Source organism: Macaca mulatta, chromosome 14, assembly GCF_049350105.2.
Source record: "Macaca mulatta isolate MMU2019108-1 chromosome 14, T2T-MMU8v2.0, whole genome shotgun sequence".
Taxonomy (NCBI): domain Eukaryota; kingdom Metazoa; phylum Chordata; class Mammalia; order Primates; family Cercopithecidae; genus Macaca; species Macaca mulatta.
In genome coordinates, this window is record NC_133419.1 from 4,179,413 (window position 1) to 4,201,361 (window position 21,949).

The 21,949-nt window shown below is 51.1% G+C and overlaps 1 protein-coding gene across 21 annotated transcripts in view; it reads left to right on the plus strand.

Moving 5' to 3' along the window:
- SHANK2 (SH3 and multiple ankyrin repeat domains 2) overlaps positions 1 to 19,467 on the plus strand; it is a 671,410-nt gene extending 651,943 nt beyond the window's left edge. For 19 of the 21 annotated variants that reach the window (XM_077961772.1, XM_077961764.1, XM_077961763.1 and 16 more), the window contains 2 exons: positions 991 to 3,397; positions 15,458 to 19,467. In XM_077961772.1, coding sequence (XP_077817898.1) covers positions 991 to 3,397; positions 15,458 to 16,028 — 2,978 coding nt within the window. In that variant the 3' untranslated portion in view covers positions 16,029 to 19,467. Of the gene's footprint in view, positions 1 to 990; positions 3,398 to 11,505; positions 11,587 to 15,457 lie in introns of all 21 variants that reach the window. The other 2 variants (XM_077961777.1, XM_077961776.1) reach the window with 1 other exon arrangement.
- The last annotated feature ends 2,482 nt before the right edge of the window (positions 19,468 to 21,949 follow it).

A 21,949-nucleotide genomic window follows, 5' to 3' on the forward strand; every position in this document is an offset into this window, starting at 1 on the left:
GGGCTCTCAGCCCCTGCTCTAGAGGGTCTTGACAGGACCACTTCCAGGGCTGCCACTGGGACCCAGAAGGGGCTCACTGAGGCCTGGCTCAGGATCCTACTCCTACCTCAGGCCGGGATCTTTAAAGGAACCTGGGCTCCCTCCCGTCAGGGCCAGGCTCTAGAGCCCACATGGCCCCTCCTCTGAGCTGGCATTCCCCAGCCATCTACCTCTCTGAGGGTCCAGAGAGCTCCAGGACACACAGAACCCCAGTGGGGCCCAGTGAAGTCAGGCAATTAAAGGATTCACGTGACCCTCGAAGAAAAGCACCTCCTCCCAGCACACACACAGCCAACCGTGGGCAGATGGCTTCGCTCAGGGTGGCAGAGGCCTCCCTGTACATCTGGGCAGCCGCGGGGCTCAAGTGCCATCTGGATGGTGGACTGCACACCATCCTTGCCACATAAACACAGCAGTACCTGCACACCTTTGCTCTCATTTCACATGGACAGGTGACAGCCTTAGGCCCCTGCCCTAAAAACCCTCCCAGGAGCCCTTACCATATCTGAAGGGGCGTGGTGGAAGGACACCTCCTGGTCTAGCCAACCCCGCCCCAAGCACAATGCCAGCACAAGCACACGTGCGCGCACACACATGCAGCCCCAAGGCAAGCTGCCCACTTGGCCTGCAGACTGACACACAGCTCAGCGTCAGGGGCCTTTCTGCCCTGGCCTCACATAGCTCCCCTGCTGCAGCCTGCGCCTGGAGGCTCCGCAGCAGCAGCGCACTCACAGCATCCCCAGTGCTTTTCTGTTCTTCCCTTTCTTGTCCTTTGGCTCACGATGGGCCATGTGACTAACCACTTGGCATTGTGGCTTGTGCTGTGTTTCATGAACACCCGTTCATCATCTGAACTTGTGAGTTTGTGGAGACGTAGCATATCGCACGTTCCTAGGAACTTAGGCTTTGTTGCTATTGTGACTTAAAGCTAAACCTCTCTTCTCTTTGTAGGAATAACAGAGGAAGAGCGGCAGTTTCTGGCTCCTCCAATGCTGAAGTTCACCAGAAGCCTGTCCATGCCGGACACCTCCGAGGACATCCCCCCTCCACCACAGTCTGTGCCCCCGTCCCCACCACCACCTTCCCCCACCGCTTACAACTGCCCCAAGTCCCCAACTCCAAGAGTCTACGGGACAATTAAGCCTGCGTTCAATCAGAATTCTGCCGCCAAGGTGTCCCCCGCCACCAGGTCCGACACTGTGGCCACCATAATGAGGGAGAAGGGGATGTACTTCAGGAGAGAGCTGGATCGCTACTCCCTGGACTCTGAAGACCTCTACAGTCGGAATGCCGGCCCACAGGCCAACTTCCGCAACAAGAGGGGCCAGATGCCCGAAAACCCATACTCAGAGGTGGGGAAGATCGCCAGCAAAGCCGTCTATGTCCCCGCCAAGCCCGCCAGGCGGAAGGCGATGCTGGTGAAGCAGTCCAACGTGGAGGACAGCCCCGAGAAGACGTGCTCCATCCCTATCCCGACCATCATCGTGAAGGAGCCGTCCACCAGCAGCAGCGGCAAGAGCAGCCAGGGCAGCAGCATGGAGATCGACCCCCAGGCCCCGGAGCCACCAGGCCAGCTGCGGCCTGACGAAAGCCTGACCGTCAGCAGCCCCTTCGCCGCCGCCATCGCCGGAGCCGTCCGCGACCGTGAGAAGCGGCTGGAAGCCAGGAGGAACTCCCCGGCCTTCCTCTCCACAGACCTGGGGGACGAGGATGTGGGCCTGGGGCCACCTGCCCCCCGGACGCGGCCCTCCATGTTCCCCGAGGACGGAGTTTTCGCCGACGAGGACAGCGCTGAGCAGCTGTCATCCCCCATGCCGGGTGCCACACCCAGGGAGCCCGAAAACCATTTCGTGGGTGGCGCCGAGGCCAGTGCTCAGGGTGAGGCTGGGAGGCCGCTGAATTCCACGTCCAAAGCCCAGGGGCCTGAGAGCAGCCCAGCAGTACCCCCTACAAGCAGCGGCACAGCTGGCCCCGGGAATTACGTCCACCCACTCACAGGGCGGCTGCTTGATCCCAGCTCCCCGCTGGCCCTGGCACTCTCCGCAAGGGACCGAGCCATGAAGGAGTCTCAGCAGGGACCCAAAGGGGAGACCCCCAAGGCCGACCTCAACAAACCTCTTTACATTGATACCAAAATGCGGCCCAGCCTAGATGCTGGCTTCCCTACGGTCACCAGGCAGAACACTCGGGGACCCCTGAGGCGGCAGGAGACGGAGAACAAGTACGAGACCGACCTGGGCCGAGACCGGAAGGGCGACGACAAGAAGAACATGCTGATCGACATCATGGACACGTCCCAGCAGAAGTCGGCTGGCCTGCTGATGGTCCACACCGTGGACGCCACTAAGCTGGACAATGCCCTGCAGGAAGAGGACGAGAAGGCAGACGTGGAGATGAAGCCAGACAGCTCGCCGTCCGAGGTGCCAGAAGGTGTTTCCGAAACCGAAGGTGCTTTACAGATCTCCGCTGCCCCCGAGCCCACCACCGTGCCCGGCAGAACCATCGTGGCGGTGGGCTCCATGGAAGAGGCGGTGATTTTGCCATTCCGCATCCCTCCTCCCCCTCTGGCATCCGTGGACTTGGACGAGGATTTTATTTTTACAGAGCCATTGCCTCCTCCCCTGGAATTTGCAAATAGTTTTGATATCCCCGATGACCGGGCAGCTTCTGTCCCGGCTCTCACAGACTTAGTGAAGCAGAAGAAAAGCGACACCCCTCAGTCCCCTTCGTTGAACTCCAGCCAACCAACCAACTCTGCAGACAGCAAGAAGCCAGCCAGTCTTTCAAACTGTCTGCCTGCCTCATTCCTGCCACCCCCTGAAAGCTTTGACGCCGTCGCCGACTCTGGGATCGAGGAGGTGGACAGCCGGAGTAGCAGCGACCACCACCTCGAGACGACCAGCACTATCTCCACCGTGTCTAGCATCTCCACCCTGTCTTCCGAAGGTGGAGAGAACGTGGACACCTGCACAGTCTATGCAGATGGGCAAGCATTTATGGTTGACAAACCCCCAGTACCTCCTAAGCCAAAAATGAAGCCCATCATTCACAAAAGCAATGCACTTTATCAAGACGCGCTCGTGGAAGAGGATGTAGATAGCTTTGTTATCCCCCCGCCCGCTCCCCCGCCCCCGCCGGGCAGTGCCCAGCCTGGGATGGCCAAGGTTCTCCAGCCAAGGACCTCCAAGTTGTGGGGCGACGTCACAGAGATCAAAAGCCCGATTCTCTCAGGCCCAAAGGCAAATGTTATTAGTGAATTGAACTCTATCCTACAGCAAATGAACCGAGAGAAATCAGCAAAGCCGGGGGAAGGACTGGATTCACCAATGGGAGCCAAGTCCGCCAGCCTCGCTCCAAGGTAAGTCCGCGGTTGGTGCAGGTGCACACCGCTCCGCGTGCACTGTCCCTGCTGACCAGGAAAGGCCCTCGGGTAGCAGCCCCAGCGGACACGAAGAGGGGAATTTGTAAAGCCTGTGTGGGCCACGTCTGTTAATGCAATAACACTTCTTTTTCTCATGCACCTGGACTCTGGGACAGCCAAGTAATGATCACAGCCATCCTGGTGGGACACAGCACTCCCTCCTAAAGACCTGTAATGAAATGAGGTTGCTGGAAGCCCTCCCCACCATGGCTTCCAAAGAGAAGCTCCACTCTCTCCTCTGTGCCCTCCAGATCTCTGCCAGGACTACCTAGAAGGCCATTTAGAGCCTCACCAAAGCCCAAACCAAGCTTCGAGTTGGTTGCAGGAGACCAGCTGCCCCAAGAGGGCAGCGAGTGGGTGGGCGGCGGGTGCAGGTGTCTGAATACACGTGTGGGTTCTTCTCCCCGCATCACTACCAGGTTTGCGGGCTAGGGAGGCACTGGGTCATGGCTGTACTGGTGAACTCCAAGTGCAGTTTATTCTTCCCTGCCAGTCCCCCCGTCCCAGGGGCAGAAGCCTCCAGCTGTGTCCATGTCAGCCCTTCACAGTATCATGCAGGGTTTACATTATTTCCATTGGAACTGAAGGTAGAGTAAGTCAGGAGTCATTTCTAGATGCAACCAGAGGGCTCTATCTGAGGCTGTCTAGAAGGAGCCTATATTTGATCTCTCTTGCACTGCTACAAAGAAATACCCGAGACTGGGTAATTTATAAAGAAACAAGGTTTAATTGGCTCAAGTTCTGCAAGCTATATAGGAAGCATGATGCTGACATCTGCTTGGCTTCTGGAGAAGCCTCAAGAAACTTTCAGTGATCACGGAAGGGGGAGCAAGAGGGAATCGGGGGAGGTGCCACACTCTTTAAACCACCTGATCTCGTGAGAGCTCACTAACTATGTACAGTACCCGGGGGGATGGTGCTACCATTCATGAGAACTCCCCCACCATGATCTGATCACCTCCCAGGAGGCACCTCTTCCAACGCTGGGGATTACAATTTTGCATATGAGATATGAGTGGGAACACAAATCCAAACCATATCAGGGCTCAGGAGTCTGTGGCTTTTGGGAGCCCCGTTGGCTCCCGTGATGGCTTATGGTTCTTGGTTCTCCTTCCCCGTGGCGTGCACCATTTTGCTGTTCCCCAGGCAGCAGCATCTTCAGTCTCTCCCACTGATACTTGATCTCGGGTTTCATCATTTTGACTAATGAAGCCTCTCTCCACACCACTGCTGGGCAGGCATTTGATTTAAGCCACTCAGTGCAGTAATCAGTGACATCACATACAGCTGGGGCTCAAGATGTAACCTGAGAGCCCCAATTTTCCCAGTTATTTTTCAGTGTGGATGTAAATAAACGACTCGGATGCCATCTATTACTCTAGAGGAGTATCGATAGACTGACATTGGTAGAGAGAAGCACAGTTACACGGCAGACGTTCAGACAGTGCCTCCAGTCAAGGAGAAAGTCTTTAAGAATTATGTACGTATATACCTACAAGTACACTCAACAGCCTCCAGGAATTTTGAGAAAGGGTGTTGCTTTGCCGCTCAGGCTGGAGTGCTGTGATGTGATCACGGCTCACTGCAGCCTAGACCTCCTGGGCTTAAGAAATCCTCACACCTCACCTCGCCTCCTGAGTAGCTAGGACTATAGACACATGCCACCGCATCCAGCTAATTTTTTTTTTTTTTTTTTTTTTTTTTTTTTTTTTTTTTGGTAGAGATGGGGTCTCGCCATGTTTCCCGGGCTGGTCTCGAACTTCTGGGCTCAGGCGAACCAGTGGGCTCAAGCGAACCACTCGCCTCAGCCTCCCAAAGTGCTGGGATTGCAGACATGAGCCACTGCACTGGGCCAAAAATCTGAAAAACTGACTAGTTTAACCCTTCCCCTTTACATACTAATGTGGCTCTTGCGTCATTACTCTATGTGGAAGCAACAATTAAGAGGCCTTATCTTAGTGTTTCACATTTTTACAAAAGACTTTCACATGGGTGGGTAATTTTTATGACAGCTGGGGCGCAGGTATGAGTCACACCCATTTTTCAGAGGATAAGCGGCTTGTCTGCATCCACAGCCAGCAGGAGATAGAGCTGGGGATAGATAGGGACACAGGCTGGGGTTTCTTGACTTTTACTTCCCCTTGTAAGCAATGTCTGCAGTAAGGAAGGAACTGGAAGGGAATGGCTCTAGGGCTAGAGGAAGGAATGCACTGTTCAGGCCAGCGGAGCATCCTGCACCAAGCTCTGCTCTCCTGAGCACTCCACCTGGTGAGTCCAGGGACCTCGTCCGTAGGGGCCTCTCCCTGAGTGGCAGCTGGACAGCTCGTCCCCTCTACTCGTCTTCAGCCTGGGCCGGCTCCTGGGGTGCCCACAGGGGAGCGGGACTCCACCTTATGTGTCTCTAGGGTTTCTCTGCCCTGCACTGCTCCAGAGGGACCCTGAGTGGGGGGCTGGCTCAAAGCAGACCTCACAGGGCAGAATCCTGCTGGACTCTGAAGGAGAGCAGCTGCATACCACTGCCAACCCACGCTTGGGAGCCAAGAATGGCCGCCTCCCAGCTGTCCTGTTATTTATAGCCCGGCTCTCTTACAGTAAGAACAGGAGCCCACACCTATGACACAAAGCATTCACCAAATGCCAGGCACCGCATTCCACGGCACCCCTGAGCCAGGGCCTGTAATTTTTCCCGCTGCACAAACAAGGAACCCGAGGGCAGGGCGGTGAATCTACTGAGCCAAGGGTACTTCACAGGAAGACGTGGAGCTAGACCCCCAACCCACGGAGCTGGCTCAGGGTTTGACTCCTGACCTTGTGGGAGCCAGGGACTGCCTTGGAAGGAATGACCAACTGGCAAAGCGAACACCTACAAGGCTGAGACTGCCATGGGCAGGACTGCTCTCAGGCCTCTGACTCCCCTTAGGCCAAGCTCTTCGGTCACCATGAGGCTAATAGCAGGTTTAGTCACTAGGAGGTCACCCTGTGGCTGATAACAGCAGGCTTAGTCACTAGGGGTTCACTGGCACTGTCAAGCTCCCAGAGGCCATGTCTGTTCCTTCCTGCTCCCAGCCAAGGGTTACACTTTACACTCAGGGTTGGACTAGAAATAGGATGGCCTAAAGCCGGAGGACAAAGATGAAGGGCATTCGCTGTAGGCACTAAACTAGGCTCAGTTCTCTCCCTCACCCTTGCTTCTTGGATCTAATAACCTCACCAGGCTGAGCACTTGGGACAAAGCCCCCATGGAGGTGTGCCAGTCACGGGACACACTGATAAGGACAAGTGGGGGGGGGGGTCAGTCAACCACCACCAGGGGTTCCAGAATTGCCAGGGCAACAAAGCTGCCCCCCTTGCCGTGAGGGCTGTCTCCTCTCAGCCACAGACCCAGCTCTGGGCACGTCTCCTTTGCTGGGCATGGCCTTCACTGATGGGCCCTGGGCATTTGATCATCTGAGGATCAGAGGGAGCCTTAAGAACTCTCACGTGGGCTCACCTGCCTGGGCAACTCACCACCCCTTTTAAATGCATCTAAAAAGTAAGAGCTGTGAATGGCCCTGGGCAAAATGAGGCACGAAATTGGATGAAGGGAATTCCTACTGAGGAAAAAGAAATGAGTTTTTCCAGGGAAAATTGAAAACCAGCCATGCTTTTTTGAAATAATAGATAAGCAGTGGTGTAAAAATCCCATTTCCATAGAAACAAGTTTTGATTGCCCAAGAAAGGGACCGTTTTTAGAGTTGTTCCTCAAATGTTCATTCACGAAATGGGCAGAAACCTCAGCTGAACATGACCCTTTTAAAGTTCGTCTCGTCCTTGGAATCTTCCTTTCTTTTCACTTCTTGCAAGAATCCAGGATGGGATCAAAGGAAGCAGCTAAAGATTAAACGACTAGATCCTCGTTTTCCTTGGGTGTGTGTGGTTTAACTTGAGCCGTGAATGAGTCTCTGCTGCTCAGTTCTTCCCTGAAGTCAAGGATGACATGGAATTTGCAGGCGTCTTAATTGCAAAGATGCTGACGAAAGGAAGATGATGAAGTAGTTCTCTTTAGTACATAGTGTTAAGAGAGAAAAAAGTACATCGTGTTAGAGGCGTCTCTCAGGGTGATCTGAAAACGCCCTGCCAAGAATGGAGGCGTAAATTCTGAGAAAAGTGTTCCAGGACCACCTGGCCTGATTATTCCAGGAGGTAATCTCATCTTTGATCTCAAACTGGATCAAAGTGAAGGAAACTGGTTTGGGGAAGGAAGAGTGAGTGTGTCTCCGTGAAGAGTCAGTGGTCCCTCCTCCACAGAAAGCCAAGACAACAGCTGCCAGCCCAGAGGCCTGACAGTGCCACACACTGGGGGTCCCAGCACAGGAGCCTGGGGCTGCAAAAGCTCAGAGCCTGAAGCTCCTCAGGTGCAGGCCTGGGAGACCGACTGGACACTCAGGCTTGGAATCACGGCCCAGCCCCACCGTCTCCTGAGTTCACCAGTCAGGAGTTCACTGGGCCACTTTCTACAAGCCCAGTGCCAGGCTGAGGCTACAGAGTAATGAGGAATACACCAACAAGGATGCCTGGGCCCTCAGAATGGGGCAGCAATGCCGTCACTAATCATTCACTCCACTAAGTTAGGGATTGCCTTTATGTGCCAGGCACCATGCTGTGCCCAGGATTTATCACTGAACAAGAAAACATTCCAGATGCCCCTCCCTCTGGGGAGCTCAAATTCTCAAGGGGAGAAGTGGACAACAAATAATAAGACAAACCCAAACTGTGACAAATGCCACAGAGGAGCCACAACATGCTACTAGGTTAGTGACACCAGTGCAGAAACGGGCTATGACGCACCAGCAGGTTACAATAACCACATACAGAAGAGAGCCATGGGACACCAGCAGGTTAACCCTGACCACACACAGAAAGGGCTGACTATGATGCCCTAGCAGGTTACAGCAAGCATGTGCAGAAAGGGACTGACACTCTGTAAGGAAATGACATTTGAATGACCAGAAATTTAAAAAGGAGCCAGCCTTGCAGAAAACCAGGAGTGGAGCATCCCAGCATGGGACAGAGAATACAAGGCCCTGAGGCCAGAAAGCGCCTTCCGTGCTCATGAAACCATGGCCAGATGAGGAGGGCTGGGCAGGGCCAGGTCACAAGGGGCTTGCAGGCCATGGGCATGAGCTGGGTGGAGTTCCAGATGCCTTCAGAGGGCTTCAGCAAAGCCTTGGCATGACCAGACTTTGTTTCCTGAACAAAAAAAAAAGCCCAGGCAGCTGTGTGATCAGGTGAATCCATTGGTGGCACAGGGAGGCTGCTGTGGGAGTGTAGGGCCTGCACACTGGAGACAAACAGGTAGACTCAAGGGATAAGTGCCTAAGGAACCCGGGAAAACACAGCAGCTTGCCTGACTTATATGCTTTGACCCAAAACAAACTTGCTATGACCCAGGAGCTCCAGGTGTCCTTTGCCCTCCAGCTTTATTGAGAGAATTGACACATACCAGGCGCCGACTGTAAAGCCAGATACATCTGATGTTCTTTACCATCACTTCCATGGCAGAGGTCAGCTTCACATTCACTCTGTGTATGTGGGGGCAACAGAGCAGTGAGTGTGTGCTTGTGGGGGTCCCCCATGGCTTCTGTTAGGGGGCATGGCCTATAAGAGTTCCCCAGAGTCCCCTCTAGGTCACCAGCCCTTTGCAGTGGGGGAGGTCCAGAAGGGATCTCGAGATTGGCCTTCGCTTCCCCATGGGATGGATGGGCTTGAGGAAGATTTGTCCTGTGAAACTCCAGGTCCCAGAGGCCTCTGAGTCGTCAGGCTACCTGGATGTGAGCTCAGGCGAGTTTTCCTCCCGAGGCCCCTGTGCCCGCTGCCTCACATACCTGCCTCCCCTTGCCAAGGCCTCCAGTCCCTCCTGGGATCTCTGCAGTATTATCCTGACAGCCTCTTGATTTTCAGATAATTTTAGGCTGTGAAAAAATTATCTCTGCCCAGCTGGTCCCAGAGCACAGACTGCTCCAAAACTGACTTGGTACTAGAAGCTGCCTCACGGTGTTTTCAGCACCTCGGCCCCAGCAGGGTGGTGTGAGGGTTTCCAGGCCCTGATAGAAACGTGAATGTGATGTCAGTGAATGCGACTGTGGATGGCTGGGGGCACTAGTAAGGTTGTGCATCCACCGGGGCTGGTACTTGTGGGAGTTGGGCAAGGATGAATGGGAGTGCCTCGTCCTTGCCCGTCAACAGGTGGATCTCAAGTCAGAGTCTTCCTCCCCATTTTGGACATGAGGCCTCTTTGGCAAAAGCATATCACAGGGTGAATCTCTCTTCCCAAGAGCTGGGCACCTTCTTGATCCTAGCTGTGAACCTCCAGGCGCGAAAACCTGGATTCCTGCTGGAACTGCTGCAGAGCCTCAGGCTGCCTGCCCTGCTCCCAGGTCTGGCTCTGTAACTCGGCAAAGTCCCTTAACTTTCTGATCTGAGAAAAGGATATATTATCCATCAACACTTAAGTCAACAATTATTTATTCCACCCCTGTTCTGGGCCAGCCTCGAGGACTAAAACTAGACCACCAGGACCCCCTCATGGCACTCAGAGCTGGGGGTGAGGCGGAGGCCTGGCAGCTGCTGAGACACACAACATAAAGCATGGCACAGGTGAGAGTGTGGGCTCCAGTCCCCACATCCAGGCCTCGGGCAAGCTAGGTAAGGACTTGGTGCCTCCAGTTCTATCTTTTCAATGCCCTGCTCATCAGGAGGCTATAAAGATGGAATAAATAAGAAAGCAGTTTGGAAATAAGTGCTATTTTCATGCAAGATGGAGGCTCATCACTAAAATGCAGAGGCGTGCAGTGTGCTGGAGAGAACATATGTTGACAGGCTCCAAGTCCAGCCCCAGTGCTGGCCGGGCCCAGCAGGCCCTTGACAGGCGGCTCATGGGAGGGAAGAACCAGCATACCTAAGCAGCGTCACTGACCAGCCCCTGGTCCATGTTCAGCTACAGTTAAAGAACAAATTACTCTAGCTATGCCAGAGGCTGATGCGGGAGGATCAGTTGAGGAGGTTGAGGCTGCAGTGAGCTATGATTGCTGCATGACCTTGTCTAAAAAAAAAAAAAAAAAGCCAAATTGAATTTGTAAACAGTGAAAAAGCCACTTGCTTCTTTACTTACCGCACCCCAATTAACTTGTACTGATGAAATAACAGCACCTCTTTGAGTGTCTCAATTACCTTTTTTTTTTTTTTTTAATTATCACATTTCTACATGGATTTGATTTAAAAGGCAGGGTAGACAGTGGTGACCTGGTGGGGAGTTGGGTGTGAGTGTGTATATGTGTCTGTGTTCTAAATCAGGGCAGCAGATTCCTGTGTGTTCCGACTGGGAACCCAGTGGTTGCTTAGCAACGTAACCATCTGTGCAACCGGGAAGATCCAGTGCATATCATCAATGTGATTAACCAAGAGAGTCAAGCTGCTGAGGAGGGCAGGGCGGGCAGCCCAGGGTGGCCTGCACCCTGCATCTCACACTCGCAGGCAGTTATTTTCTATAGCGATGTTGGGCAGGACATTGGCAGGCCCCAAGCACGTGACACCCCCGTAATTAACGGCTGGGCTGTTATCTTGTGATGCAGACTTGAAGCAAAGCACTTGTCCTGTTGGGGTGCCCTCCCCGGCCAGGAATGTTCGTTTATCCTCCCTAAGCCTCAGGAAAGACAGTCCAGACACCTGAGGTAGGAAATTGGCAATAAGCTGCTTCTCAGTGGGCTTCAGGCAGAGGTGAACTTCACTCCAATGCCACTATTTTCTTTCTTTTTTCCTGGTTATTTTTCTTCTTTACAAGTGGTTACATTATCCCAAGCCAAAGAAGGAGAAGGCAAGCCTGTGAGTTTCCCACGCTCCCTGTGAAAGTGATGCCATATTGATGTTTCAGCTCTGGGCAGGCTGTGGCAGGCCGGAGGGACTACCACGGATGGGCTCTCAGCCAGGGTCTGCCCCACTGCCTTTATTTCATCTGTCGAAAGCAGCTTTCTTCTGTTTCTTCCTTTCTTGTTCATTAATTTTTGCAGTGTTGTCTCAAGTCATTCCATTTGTCATTTTCATTTGCTCCCATGACCGGTGTTAACAGAAGAGGGTCGTGCTAAACGGAAGTAAGTGCCACCTGCCGTGCTGCTGCGTGACCCCGTGTGTGCCACTCTCACGCTCCCGCTGCCCACCAAGGTGTTTGCAGAGCCTCCTCTTTGCTTCCTAACCACACACACAGCTGCCTGCAGAGCCTTTCCTGACAAAAGCCAAAATCAATCCAAACTACCTGGGAACAGCTGGGTATTTTCCCAGTGAGGGTGACACTGGGGCAACCCTCTGGGCCAGAGATACCCGTGGTGAATACTGCCCAGGTGTGAAGCAGGTGCTCTCACTCTGGGGCTCACTTGCCTCTGCTTCACAGGCCTGGTGAGCACCAAGGCCAGGCCCCAGCCATGCTGCCACCGTGGAGCTGCCCAGAGTCAGGGCTGCAGGCACAGTCACCATGCAGTCAGCTTTAGCAAAAGCACATGGAGACCAGAATTTTACCCCAGCTACCCTCCTCCCCTAGTTCTCTGTGGGCATGTGTCTTCTTGCAAGATGTTTTCCCATTTTATAGGATACATTCCCTGTGCCCCAAGGTCCTTGGCCCTAATTAACACCCTAAATCACCTCTGAATGCAGGGACTTTCAACTTACCCGTTATTTGATTTCAATCATCTTGGCTTAATTGTTTTATCAATGTAGACAAATAAGCCTTCCCCAAAACCTGTGCTCTTGTGACTCTGGAATAGACACAGAAGAACAGGCCACAGCACCCCCAGTTTTAACTTAAGTTGGAACTGGAGCTGGTCTTTCAAACCTCTTTGAGTACCAGAGAAGGGGGGGGGTGCAGGTTTCTTCATGTATCCTATGTCCATAGGCCACCTCTCTCTTGAGAATGTAAACTGAGATACTAGAGGGTGCTGGCCCCTCTCCCCTGCTGTGAAGCCCCACTGGACTCTGATTTGATTTCAGGTTTTCTGTTTGTTTGTTTTTTGTTTTTATGAGAAGTCGTCTCGCTCAGTTGCCCAGGCTGGAGTGCAGTGGCATGATCTCCACTCACTGCAACCTCCACCTCCTGGGTTCAAGCAATTCTCCTGCCTCAGCCTCCCAGTAGCTGGGATTACAGGTGCCCACCACCACACCCAGCTAATTTTTTTTTTTTTTTTAATTTTTAGTAGAGACAGGGTTTCACCCTATTGGCCAGGCTGGTCTCAAACCTCTGACCTCCAATGATTCACCCACCTCGGCCTCCCAAAGTGCTGGGATTTGCCTGGCCTCCGATTTCTTGATTGTGAGTAACTGGGCCCAGAAACAGTGGAAGAATCCTCAGAGTCTCACCTGCCTTATGCCTGTTGGTGTGACCAGTACAACCAATGACCAGCAAGCGCCCATTGAGGGTGGGGGCAGGCTCTAGATGGGGGTGCCTGGTTTGTAACATCTCCCACTCAGGGGCACCCAGCCCTCCGGAAAATAGCACGTGAACACCCTGTGGGTGGATGGGGTCCCTGGCCCAGCAGTGCCCCCACCAGCCCCTGCAAACACTTCTCATAGCAGGATGGAAGCCTCAGTCCACAGCACAGGCTCCTTTCATATTTTTTTTTTTTTTTTTTTTTTTTTTTTTGTTGAGACAGAGTCTCGCTTTGTCGCCCAGACTGGAGTGCAGTGGCCGGATCTCAGCTCACTGCAAGCTCCGCCTCCCGGGTTCACGCCATTCTCCTGCCTCAGCCTCCCGAGTAGCTGGGACTACAGGCGCCCGCCACCTCGCCCGGCTAGGTTTTCGTATTTTTTAGTAGAGACGGGGTTTCACCGTGTTAGCCAGGATGGTCTCGATCTCCTGACCTTGTGATCCGGATTTGCTCCTCCTTTCTCATTATGAACTACTCCACACTTTAAGCAACAGTGACTAACATCAAGCAGGGAAGTGTCCCACAGCTTAGGGGCACCTACGTAACTGATGGGTGGTTTCACCCAAATACACATCCACGGTGAAGAAAGAGAAAAGAAAAACCGGAGAGACAACTGGACCAGCGGCGGGGCCCATCTCTAGCTCACTCCCTTTGCTTTTAGCTCCTGGAGGGTTCTGAGCCATTAGCTTTATGCATACCCTGGAATGAAAACCAAGGCCTAACCAAATGGCCTCTAAGGTTCAGTGTCTCAGTGTCCAGGGAGTTTGTTAATTGCAGACACCTGGTCCCCATGCACAGCACTCCTGCTTCCATAGGTTTGAGACAAGCTCAGGAGTCCTCACTGCCTACCAGTGTCCCAGGTGGTTTCTATGAAGGGTTGTGGGCTCCTCTTTCCGAAGTGCTGCTCTAACTGGTCAGCCATTGAGCTCCAAAGACAGCCCCAGTGCAAGTCGATGAACCAGCCCCCAGCAGATGGGCAGGGGCTTCAGTCTTGCCCTCCAGGGAGTCTCCCCACACAGCAGCATCTCTACTGTTCGCAGCTCTCCCCCTCTTGCCCATGACCCTTTCACTGAGACACTGCAGCCCACCACCATTCACGGTCATGATGTCACACCAGTGCACTCCTCATGCTCTCCAGAGCCCCTCCACCCGGGGTAACCTGCCACGTAGGAGGGAGAGGAGCCCACTTCATGCGGGAAGATGTGGAGACGGGAGAAAAGTGCACCCAAGCTGGCATTTGGCAGAGCCAGGGCTCCAGCAGACATCTCTCAAGTCCAGGTCTTGAAGAGAGAGCTGTGGTAGGATGGATCTTTCCAGAAGTAGTGGGTGGGCTGTTCATATCCAAGTGAATGGGCCCAAAAGGCAAGAGACCCACACCTCTCTTCCCCCTCCCCAGTGGCTGTGGCCTTCCTAGGGGCAATAGGATGAATGGGCTTTCAGTGTGGGGACAGCAAAACACGCACCAGGGCCCAGAGTGGCAGTTGTTCTCTTGGTGTGGAGAGTGCCTGCCATGGGCCTTGTCCAAAGCCCGTGAGGAAATGATGTGTGAAAGGCCACCTCCAGGTGGGTAAGTGTGAGGACTCGGACTTCTCTGGCCCTGAGATGGGACCTCCTGCCTGTAGGAGCCATCTGGCCACCTCCCTGGGGCCAGTAAAGATTGGAGCTGGAAGGTTCGTCCTGACTTGAGCTCTGAGGGCTTTGCCTGCCTAGCCAGAGTGGCAAGGCACAGGGGACCCTCGGGGACGCCCATGGCCACCCTGGGGAACACAGGGCTCCTCGCGCGTTCTGCTTTTCAGTAAGGCCCGTGTGTCCTACCAGTGAGCTAAAGAGGTTAAAAATAACACAGTGCACCCCAGCTCCTTCTGCAACAAAACTGTCCACTGGGTGGGTGCTGGACAGCGTTGCCTCAGGAAGGTGAGCACAGCCCACGCTGGCCACACAAGCCACGCCCTGCTGTCTGTGTTTCTGGGTGATCTCAAACCCTGAGTGCCCTACATGGCTACAGGGGTTCCAGTCACTGAAAAGGGCCGCCTGGAAATGATCCTGCCCTGCTCTTGTCCATTTACCCAAAAAGCCAAAGGCTGCCAGGCGGCTCAGAGGGGCCTCTCCTTCAGGTGTGCGCCCTCCCACCTGCTGAAGCTGAGGCGCTGGAGATGTTACCCGGCACGTTCTGTCCAGGGGACAGGATCCCACATGTCCCTGTCTCCATACCCTCTTCAAGGGACCCCTTCCAAGTGCCTCAGTGGCCACCCTCCTGAGGGCCCCCCTGGCCCTGCCCCCCAGCACAGGCAGGTCCCCCAGCTCCTCTGTCCCAGTTCAGGTGAGTGGGCTGACGTGGTGTGCTCTGGTGTCTCCACCTCTGCTCTGGCTCCTTTCTCCCCCTCCCCCACCCTGGCATGGCAAATCATTTGTTCACTGCCAGCGCATCTGCCACTAGACACTCTGGCATGGTTTGGGCATCTCCTTCGCCTTCCTTGGTGATCTGCACCCAGCTGCCCTGACTCGGTGACCTGCCTTGTGACGGTCTTCTCTGTTGTTGCTGTTTCAGAAGCCCGGAGATCATGAGCACCATCTCAGGTACACGGAGCACGACGGTCACCTTCACTGTTCGCCCCGGCACCTCCCAACCCATCACCCTGCAGAGCCGGCCCCCCGACTACGAAAGCAGGACCTCAGGAACAAGACGTGCCCCAAGCCCTGTGGTCTCGCCAACAGAGATGAACAAAGAGACCCTGCCCACCCCCCTGTCTGCTGCCGCCGCCTCTCCTTCTCCCACTCTCTCAGATGTCTTTAGCCTTCCAAGCCAGCCCCCTTCCGGGGATCTATTTGGCTTGAACCCAGCGGGACGCAGTAGGTCGCCATCCCCCTCGATACTGCAACAGCCAATCTCAAATAAGCCTTTTACAACTAAACCTGTCCACCTGTGGACTAAACCAGATGTGGCCGATTGGCTGGAAAGTCTAAACTTGGGTGAACATAAAGAGGCCTTCATGGACAATGAGATCGACGGCAGTCACTTACCAAACCTGCAGAAGGAGGACCTCATCGATCTTGGGGTGACTCGAGTTGGGCACAGAATGAACATAGAAAGGGCTTTGAAACAGCTGCTGGACAGATAAGGACGGCTGCTCTCCACCTCGCAGACTGCTCTTGTTATAAGTAGAGATGGGCTCGTGCTGAAACATCTGAATGCCAAGCGAAGTCTGTGAACATCAACCCCACTCCATGGGTTTGTCTCCTGGTACCCAAAGAAATACTGAGTTGTGTCCACAACATGGCTGGGTCTTCAGACCCCTGGCTCACCATGTGGGTGTCTTGGGCAGTTTCTATCAAACATGGGACAAGGGGAGAGAGTTTTTCTAACATGGAAAGAGATTCCCAGCCTGCCGCCCAGCATGCAGGTGGCCTCGCTTTGCTGGGTCCGAGAGGCTCCCCGTTGATTTTGCACGGGATCCTAGCTCTTGTAGGCAGACACCAGTGCACTCTAGATACCTCCTGAGACCTCCGTCCTCTGCTTTCCGGGCAGCTCTCACCACCCCAGGCCCCGGCACAAGGCCTTTCCTCAGTCCTGTGGCCTCCTGGAGGACACCTGATGCTCACCTGCCCCTCTTTCTCCTGCACTTGGCTTGCAGTGAGATGCTCCCAGATGCATTTGTCCAGTGCCCTGTCATGGGCCTGAAAGGCAGAGAAACTTTTTCCTACACAGATTATTTTCCCCATCTCCTCCTGTGGTTTGCATCCATGGCTCCTTGGCCATGAGGTTCCTGGCAGTGCTGGGAGTTTGGATGGGATCGTGCCCAGCTTTGCTTAGCTTTCTTTCTTTATTTCTGCAAATCTGTTAGCATAATTCCAAGGTGGCCAAGCAGAAGTCACATGGAGTTAGTCAAAGCACAAAGTCACGATTCCACAATGGAGGGGAGACCTGGCCAAGGGAGCCAGCCAGCATGCTGCGGCCCAAGCTCCAGGTCTCCAGGACAAGAGCAATTGTCTGCCAGGAGCACCCATTCAGGATGGAGAATCAGGGCTTCTCTGCCTCTCAGAATTCTTTTTAATTGAAGATGTCTTGAGCTCTGCAAAGATCAGAGCAGGTGAGCATCCACTTTGACATGAAGGACAAGACGCATGGCTCACGGCGGGCACATGCAGCTGCCAGTGAGACAGCGTCTCCTCTGGGAGCTGGGCGGGCACAGCATTCTCAGTTCTGTGCCCAGCCAAGGGTGAGCATCTCTGCTGAGACAGTCCTTTTGCTCTCGGAGGCCAGGGAAGATGGTACTTAGAGGCTTTTCCCCTATCGCTCTGGGTGTCTAGGAATCCCACCAGCTTGTCTTAACAGTACAATAGCTTCTTTGAGGACCCAGTGGGTATGGCATATAGACAGAACCCAGGGTTGAGAACAGAAGGTGGGCGGCAGGATCAGAGCAAAAGCAGAGGCGTTAAGGAGAGGAAAGCAGGGAGGTCTCCTGGGCTGCCAGGTCAGCCTCTCTGGCAAGGCTTTCTTGAGCCCTGCCCCTTTCTTTCCCCGAAGTCCCTCCACCCCATAACAATACCTCGAATTTCCAAAAGAGGTCACCAGATGCACATGGGCCACAAAACACACAGTCAGGCTTCCAGCACATTCTCCCCCATTTGGAGGATACTCGAATGTCAGGTTTTTGGTTTTATTATGATTTCAGAACTAGCTCAGCCCATCTCTAATTATAAAACATGTTTTTTTTTTTTTCCTTTTTTTCTTGATTAGGTCTGGAACAGCTCTAGAATGAACACATAAAATTTAGCAATTTAAAATCTCTTTCTTTACTGCAAGTTTAAATAGTTGTACAGATAGTTTATAAGCACAATATTTTAAGAAAAAAAAGTGGCTGGTCTACTAGGCAGCCTTTGTGCCACTTCAGTGCTAGAAAGTTAAAGAAAAAAAAAAACTTTTGTGATTTAATAATACTATTTCTGTGGAATAATTATAAAAGTATGACCTTTTTAAATCAACCTTATTTGGATGCATCTGAACCAGCAGAGCTGTGTTATATTTTCTATCTTTGCTAGAACTTCGTCATTGAAGGACAATTTCTTCAAAGTGGTTACAATTCATAATGCAGCAGTTTCTCCAAAAACAAAAACAAAACACACACCACACACACGCGCTTTTCCAGCCACACACCCGATTTGGAAACCAAGTTTTTGGACCTTCTGTTCCAAAACCTTTTGCAGGTCAATCTTTGTATTTGAAATGATTCAAACCAACTTGAAATCAATTGAATATTAAGGCGCTTTACTTCCATGTGCTTTCAGTTTTTCCATGGTGAGATGAATAAGTATTACTCTAGAGAAATTTCAAGACAGGATACTATAGATGGCCTGCTGAGGCCGCCCCATATTTTAGAAAATGTAAAAATGGTGGTTTGGCCATTAATTTGTCTTCCATTTGATGATACTGCAAAATTCCGTGAGTCCATCCCTTTGGCATGGCGCTTTCCCTGGGCCTACAGTTGGTATTACCTCTGTGCTCAGTACCAGGCAAAACACTAGCTCAAAGGAGAGTAAAGGAAACTGCTGGCAGACGATAACCAGTCGCAACTCAGTGACTTCGGTTTGCTGAACTTTGGCAGCCAGTTGGTGAGGGCCAGATGTTATTCCCTTTCTTAAAGAGACTCCAAGCCACATGCCACTAACCACAAGCAAGCTGGCTGCAAGACTAAAGAGCTGATAACATAGCTTATTTTTACACTGTCTTATTATAGAGAAGTAATAGACCTATCAGAACCTGCACTGACCAACAAATAAACACATGTTGCCAAGATGAATCGGTCTCTATCTCTATTTGCTTATTTTGGTACTGAAAGCAATAGTTCCTCATTCAAATCACCACCCACTGTTCTCCCCCTTTGGGACATGTTAGGACCAGGCCCTATTCCATGCCCCTCTTTAATGGTGGAACAAATGTTAAACTGCTCATCTAAAGATCATGTTGATATTATTCCAGGTTTTAAGATCAACTTTTGTTACATACTGTAATTTAAATAAACTGCATTTACATGCTTAGTTTCTGTAATATTGTGTATACAAAACCCAAATCTCTCAAAATGTAAATTATGTATACCTGCCAAGATACCTTTTCCAGGGTGTCTGTGCACATTTTAAGTTAATTCACATAATATAAAAATTACTCAATGTGACTGTTGATTTGCTGAACTTATTACATATCACAAAGTGAATTATTTGTGATACTTTAGTTAATAAAATGGTAAATTTTTTTCTCAGTTATTGAACAAGCAAGCATTATCCAGTTGATCTGGCAATGACTTTTTGTGTGTGGGCCACAATATTGATTTTCCCATTAACAATTTTTTTTTGTTTTTTAAATACTAATACGTTTCACACTATAGTTTGTGTAACAACACGTGTTCGCATTATCTATGTTGCTGTTACTTTTGTGCTTTTATTCTTTTTAGACTTTATAAAAAAAAAAAAAAAGCTCCTGTAATTTGCACTTTCTCCCAATCCTTAAATCTCTTGTATGGCAACCAAAATTACTGTAAAAAAATAAATATACTATTGCACTAAGGTTGTGGTTCTGATTGCAAACAGTGAACACTGTCTGAATTAAACAAAAAGCTGCCCGACTTGCAATCTAATGTAGGTTATCTCAAGCATTGTGGCCAGCTCTGCCTCTCTAAAACTGACCAGAAAAATCTCTCTCATCGAGCAAATAGGCTCCTGTCACTGAGCTAATTTGCCTTGGTTCCATTTCCTTAAATTATTCTCAATTTATCAATGGATACATGTATGTTATTTCAGAATTATGCAAAACGTCAAAATCTGCTTCTGTGACCGCCGCTATAGGCATGGAGCTGAGGCTCAGCTTTTCCTTTTGTTCTGGGTGGAAGCAGTGGTGCCGTGGAGGGCCAGCCAGATCCGGACCATTCCCTCAGGGTCCAGTCTCCCCACACCCCAGCAGGGTGTCTTCTAGCCATAAGGCCAAGGGAGTGGCAGAACTGGGCCGCCTCTCTGGTTGACAAGCGAGCCACATGCTAAGGCTTGGAGCAAGAGAGAATTTGTGTCTATTGGCAAAGAACTAAGCCAGGAAGACATGGGCCATCCCTCCGCTTTAGGGAAGCATATTTTAAACCTAAACGTTGAACTTCTTCTTTGGCCTCACCAGTGAAAACTTGTTTGTTGTCTTTAGTTCCTAAAGTTTCTTCTACTTTGGCACATTCCCCAGTTGAGCAGCAGCCACTATGCTTCCATGTTCAGGAAAAATTCCAGTCCTCATATCTTCTGTAGTTCACCCTCAAGCTCTCCCGCTTCACCATCCAATAGTTTCTCCCAAACCTTGGCACCCCCCTAGACTTTGCTTCCAATGGTTTCTTCCAGACCACTTTTCCTAGATGAATATATTCGTTTACCTTACTAGGAAAATTATTGAAAGATTTTTTTCTTTTACTTGAAATTGGAGGCATTTTAAGAACTGGTGAACTGGAATGTGTTTCTGTATTTGTAGACATCCATGTACCCATGCAAGTAGGTGAACATTCCACAGTGGCTGGGTGACCACAGCAGCTGCATGCAGACAGGACTGCCCATGCTTTGTGGGGAATCAGAGAATTTCCAGACTTGTTTCTCAGACTTCCACAGATCTGATCACTTTGATTTCTAATCCATGCTGTATTGGTGATTTTGTTTATCGTTCCTGTAACTTGTTCTACATTCCACAGTCTTTACCGTTTTATGTTCAAAATTACAACAATCCCTGTCCATTGATTCCATTCTAGAACTCTTTGTTCATGGCAATTTTGAAACTTTAATACGAGCCTTCAAATAAACACAGAAAAGAAAAAAAAGGAAAAAAAAAATTAAGTGTGTGCCTTGGGTGTTTTGAACCTGATCTGCATAAAACCATATTGTATTCAAATGCTGTATCTTTCATGAAAGGATAAATATATCTTCAATGTATTAATGTAGCTGATAAAATAGTTATAGTGCCTTGTTTTCTGAACTGAGAAGCCCATATCAATGCACAACGTAAAGAAAGGACGGTTCGAGCTATGAAATGTTGAGGACACCTACACGTGATTCTGGAGCCTTTCTCATCATAAGACTGTGGAAAATACACAGTCGTTTAAGTTAAAAAATAAAAAGTAAATTGAAATAAGATTGTGTTATCAATTAATTTTCCATTAAAAGTGCTCTCTACTGTATCATTTTCAGCATTTTCATTTAATTAAAATACAAAATGTGTTTGAGGATTTTCACGGAAAGGAGAAAAGACATTTTAACCACAGGAGCCCTGGGCTCTCTGACCTCCTCCCCTTGTGCTGTGCCGCCCTCCGGTGGTACTCATTGGTAATGCTTAACGAAGCCATCAATATCAATCATTTCGACGTTTTGTTATAAATATACACAAATTCATTTTTAGTGATTGAGGCCACTCATTGCAGGAAAACTTTCCATTTTTCACAAGTGAAAGTGGCAACGTGTGTTTTTCTTTTGACAAAAAAAACGATGTGAGAAGGACATCAGCGTAATTCTTGTCTCAATGCTGTCATGCTCCATTTGCTTTAAGTGCGAAGCTTCCCTGAGCAGCCTCTGCCTTTCTAGAGGATGAGCCTGGAGTGTAGTGAGCATATCAGGGCTGCCATCTGCCTGCAGGACTAGAATAGCCACAGCAATAGTGAGCATTTGTGGGACTCCAGACAGATGGGAGTGGCAGCAGCCCCATCTTCTCGGGGGCACCCCACAAACAGGCCGCAGAGGTTCTGGAGGCAGAGCACTGTCACGTGCTGTCCTGCCACACGCATCTCTCAAGGGAGTGAGGAGCTACTCAGATCCAGAACTCCCCACTGTGCCTGCTGAGCTCACAGACTATTAATCAGTGTGGCTATTTACCAGCCAGAAGAGTCCACTGGAATCCAGATTGTGTAGTTTCAGGCAACAATGCAGCCAATAATCCAAGAACCTGCACGGTGCTCAGGGAGAGGTGGCCAAGGCTTCTTGGTCACCCTGCTCCACATGTGCTGCTACTTCTGCTCCAAGTGTGAAGCATGTG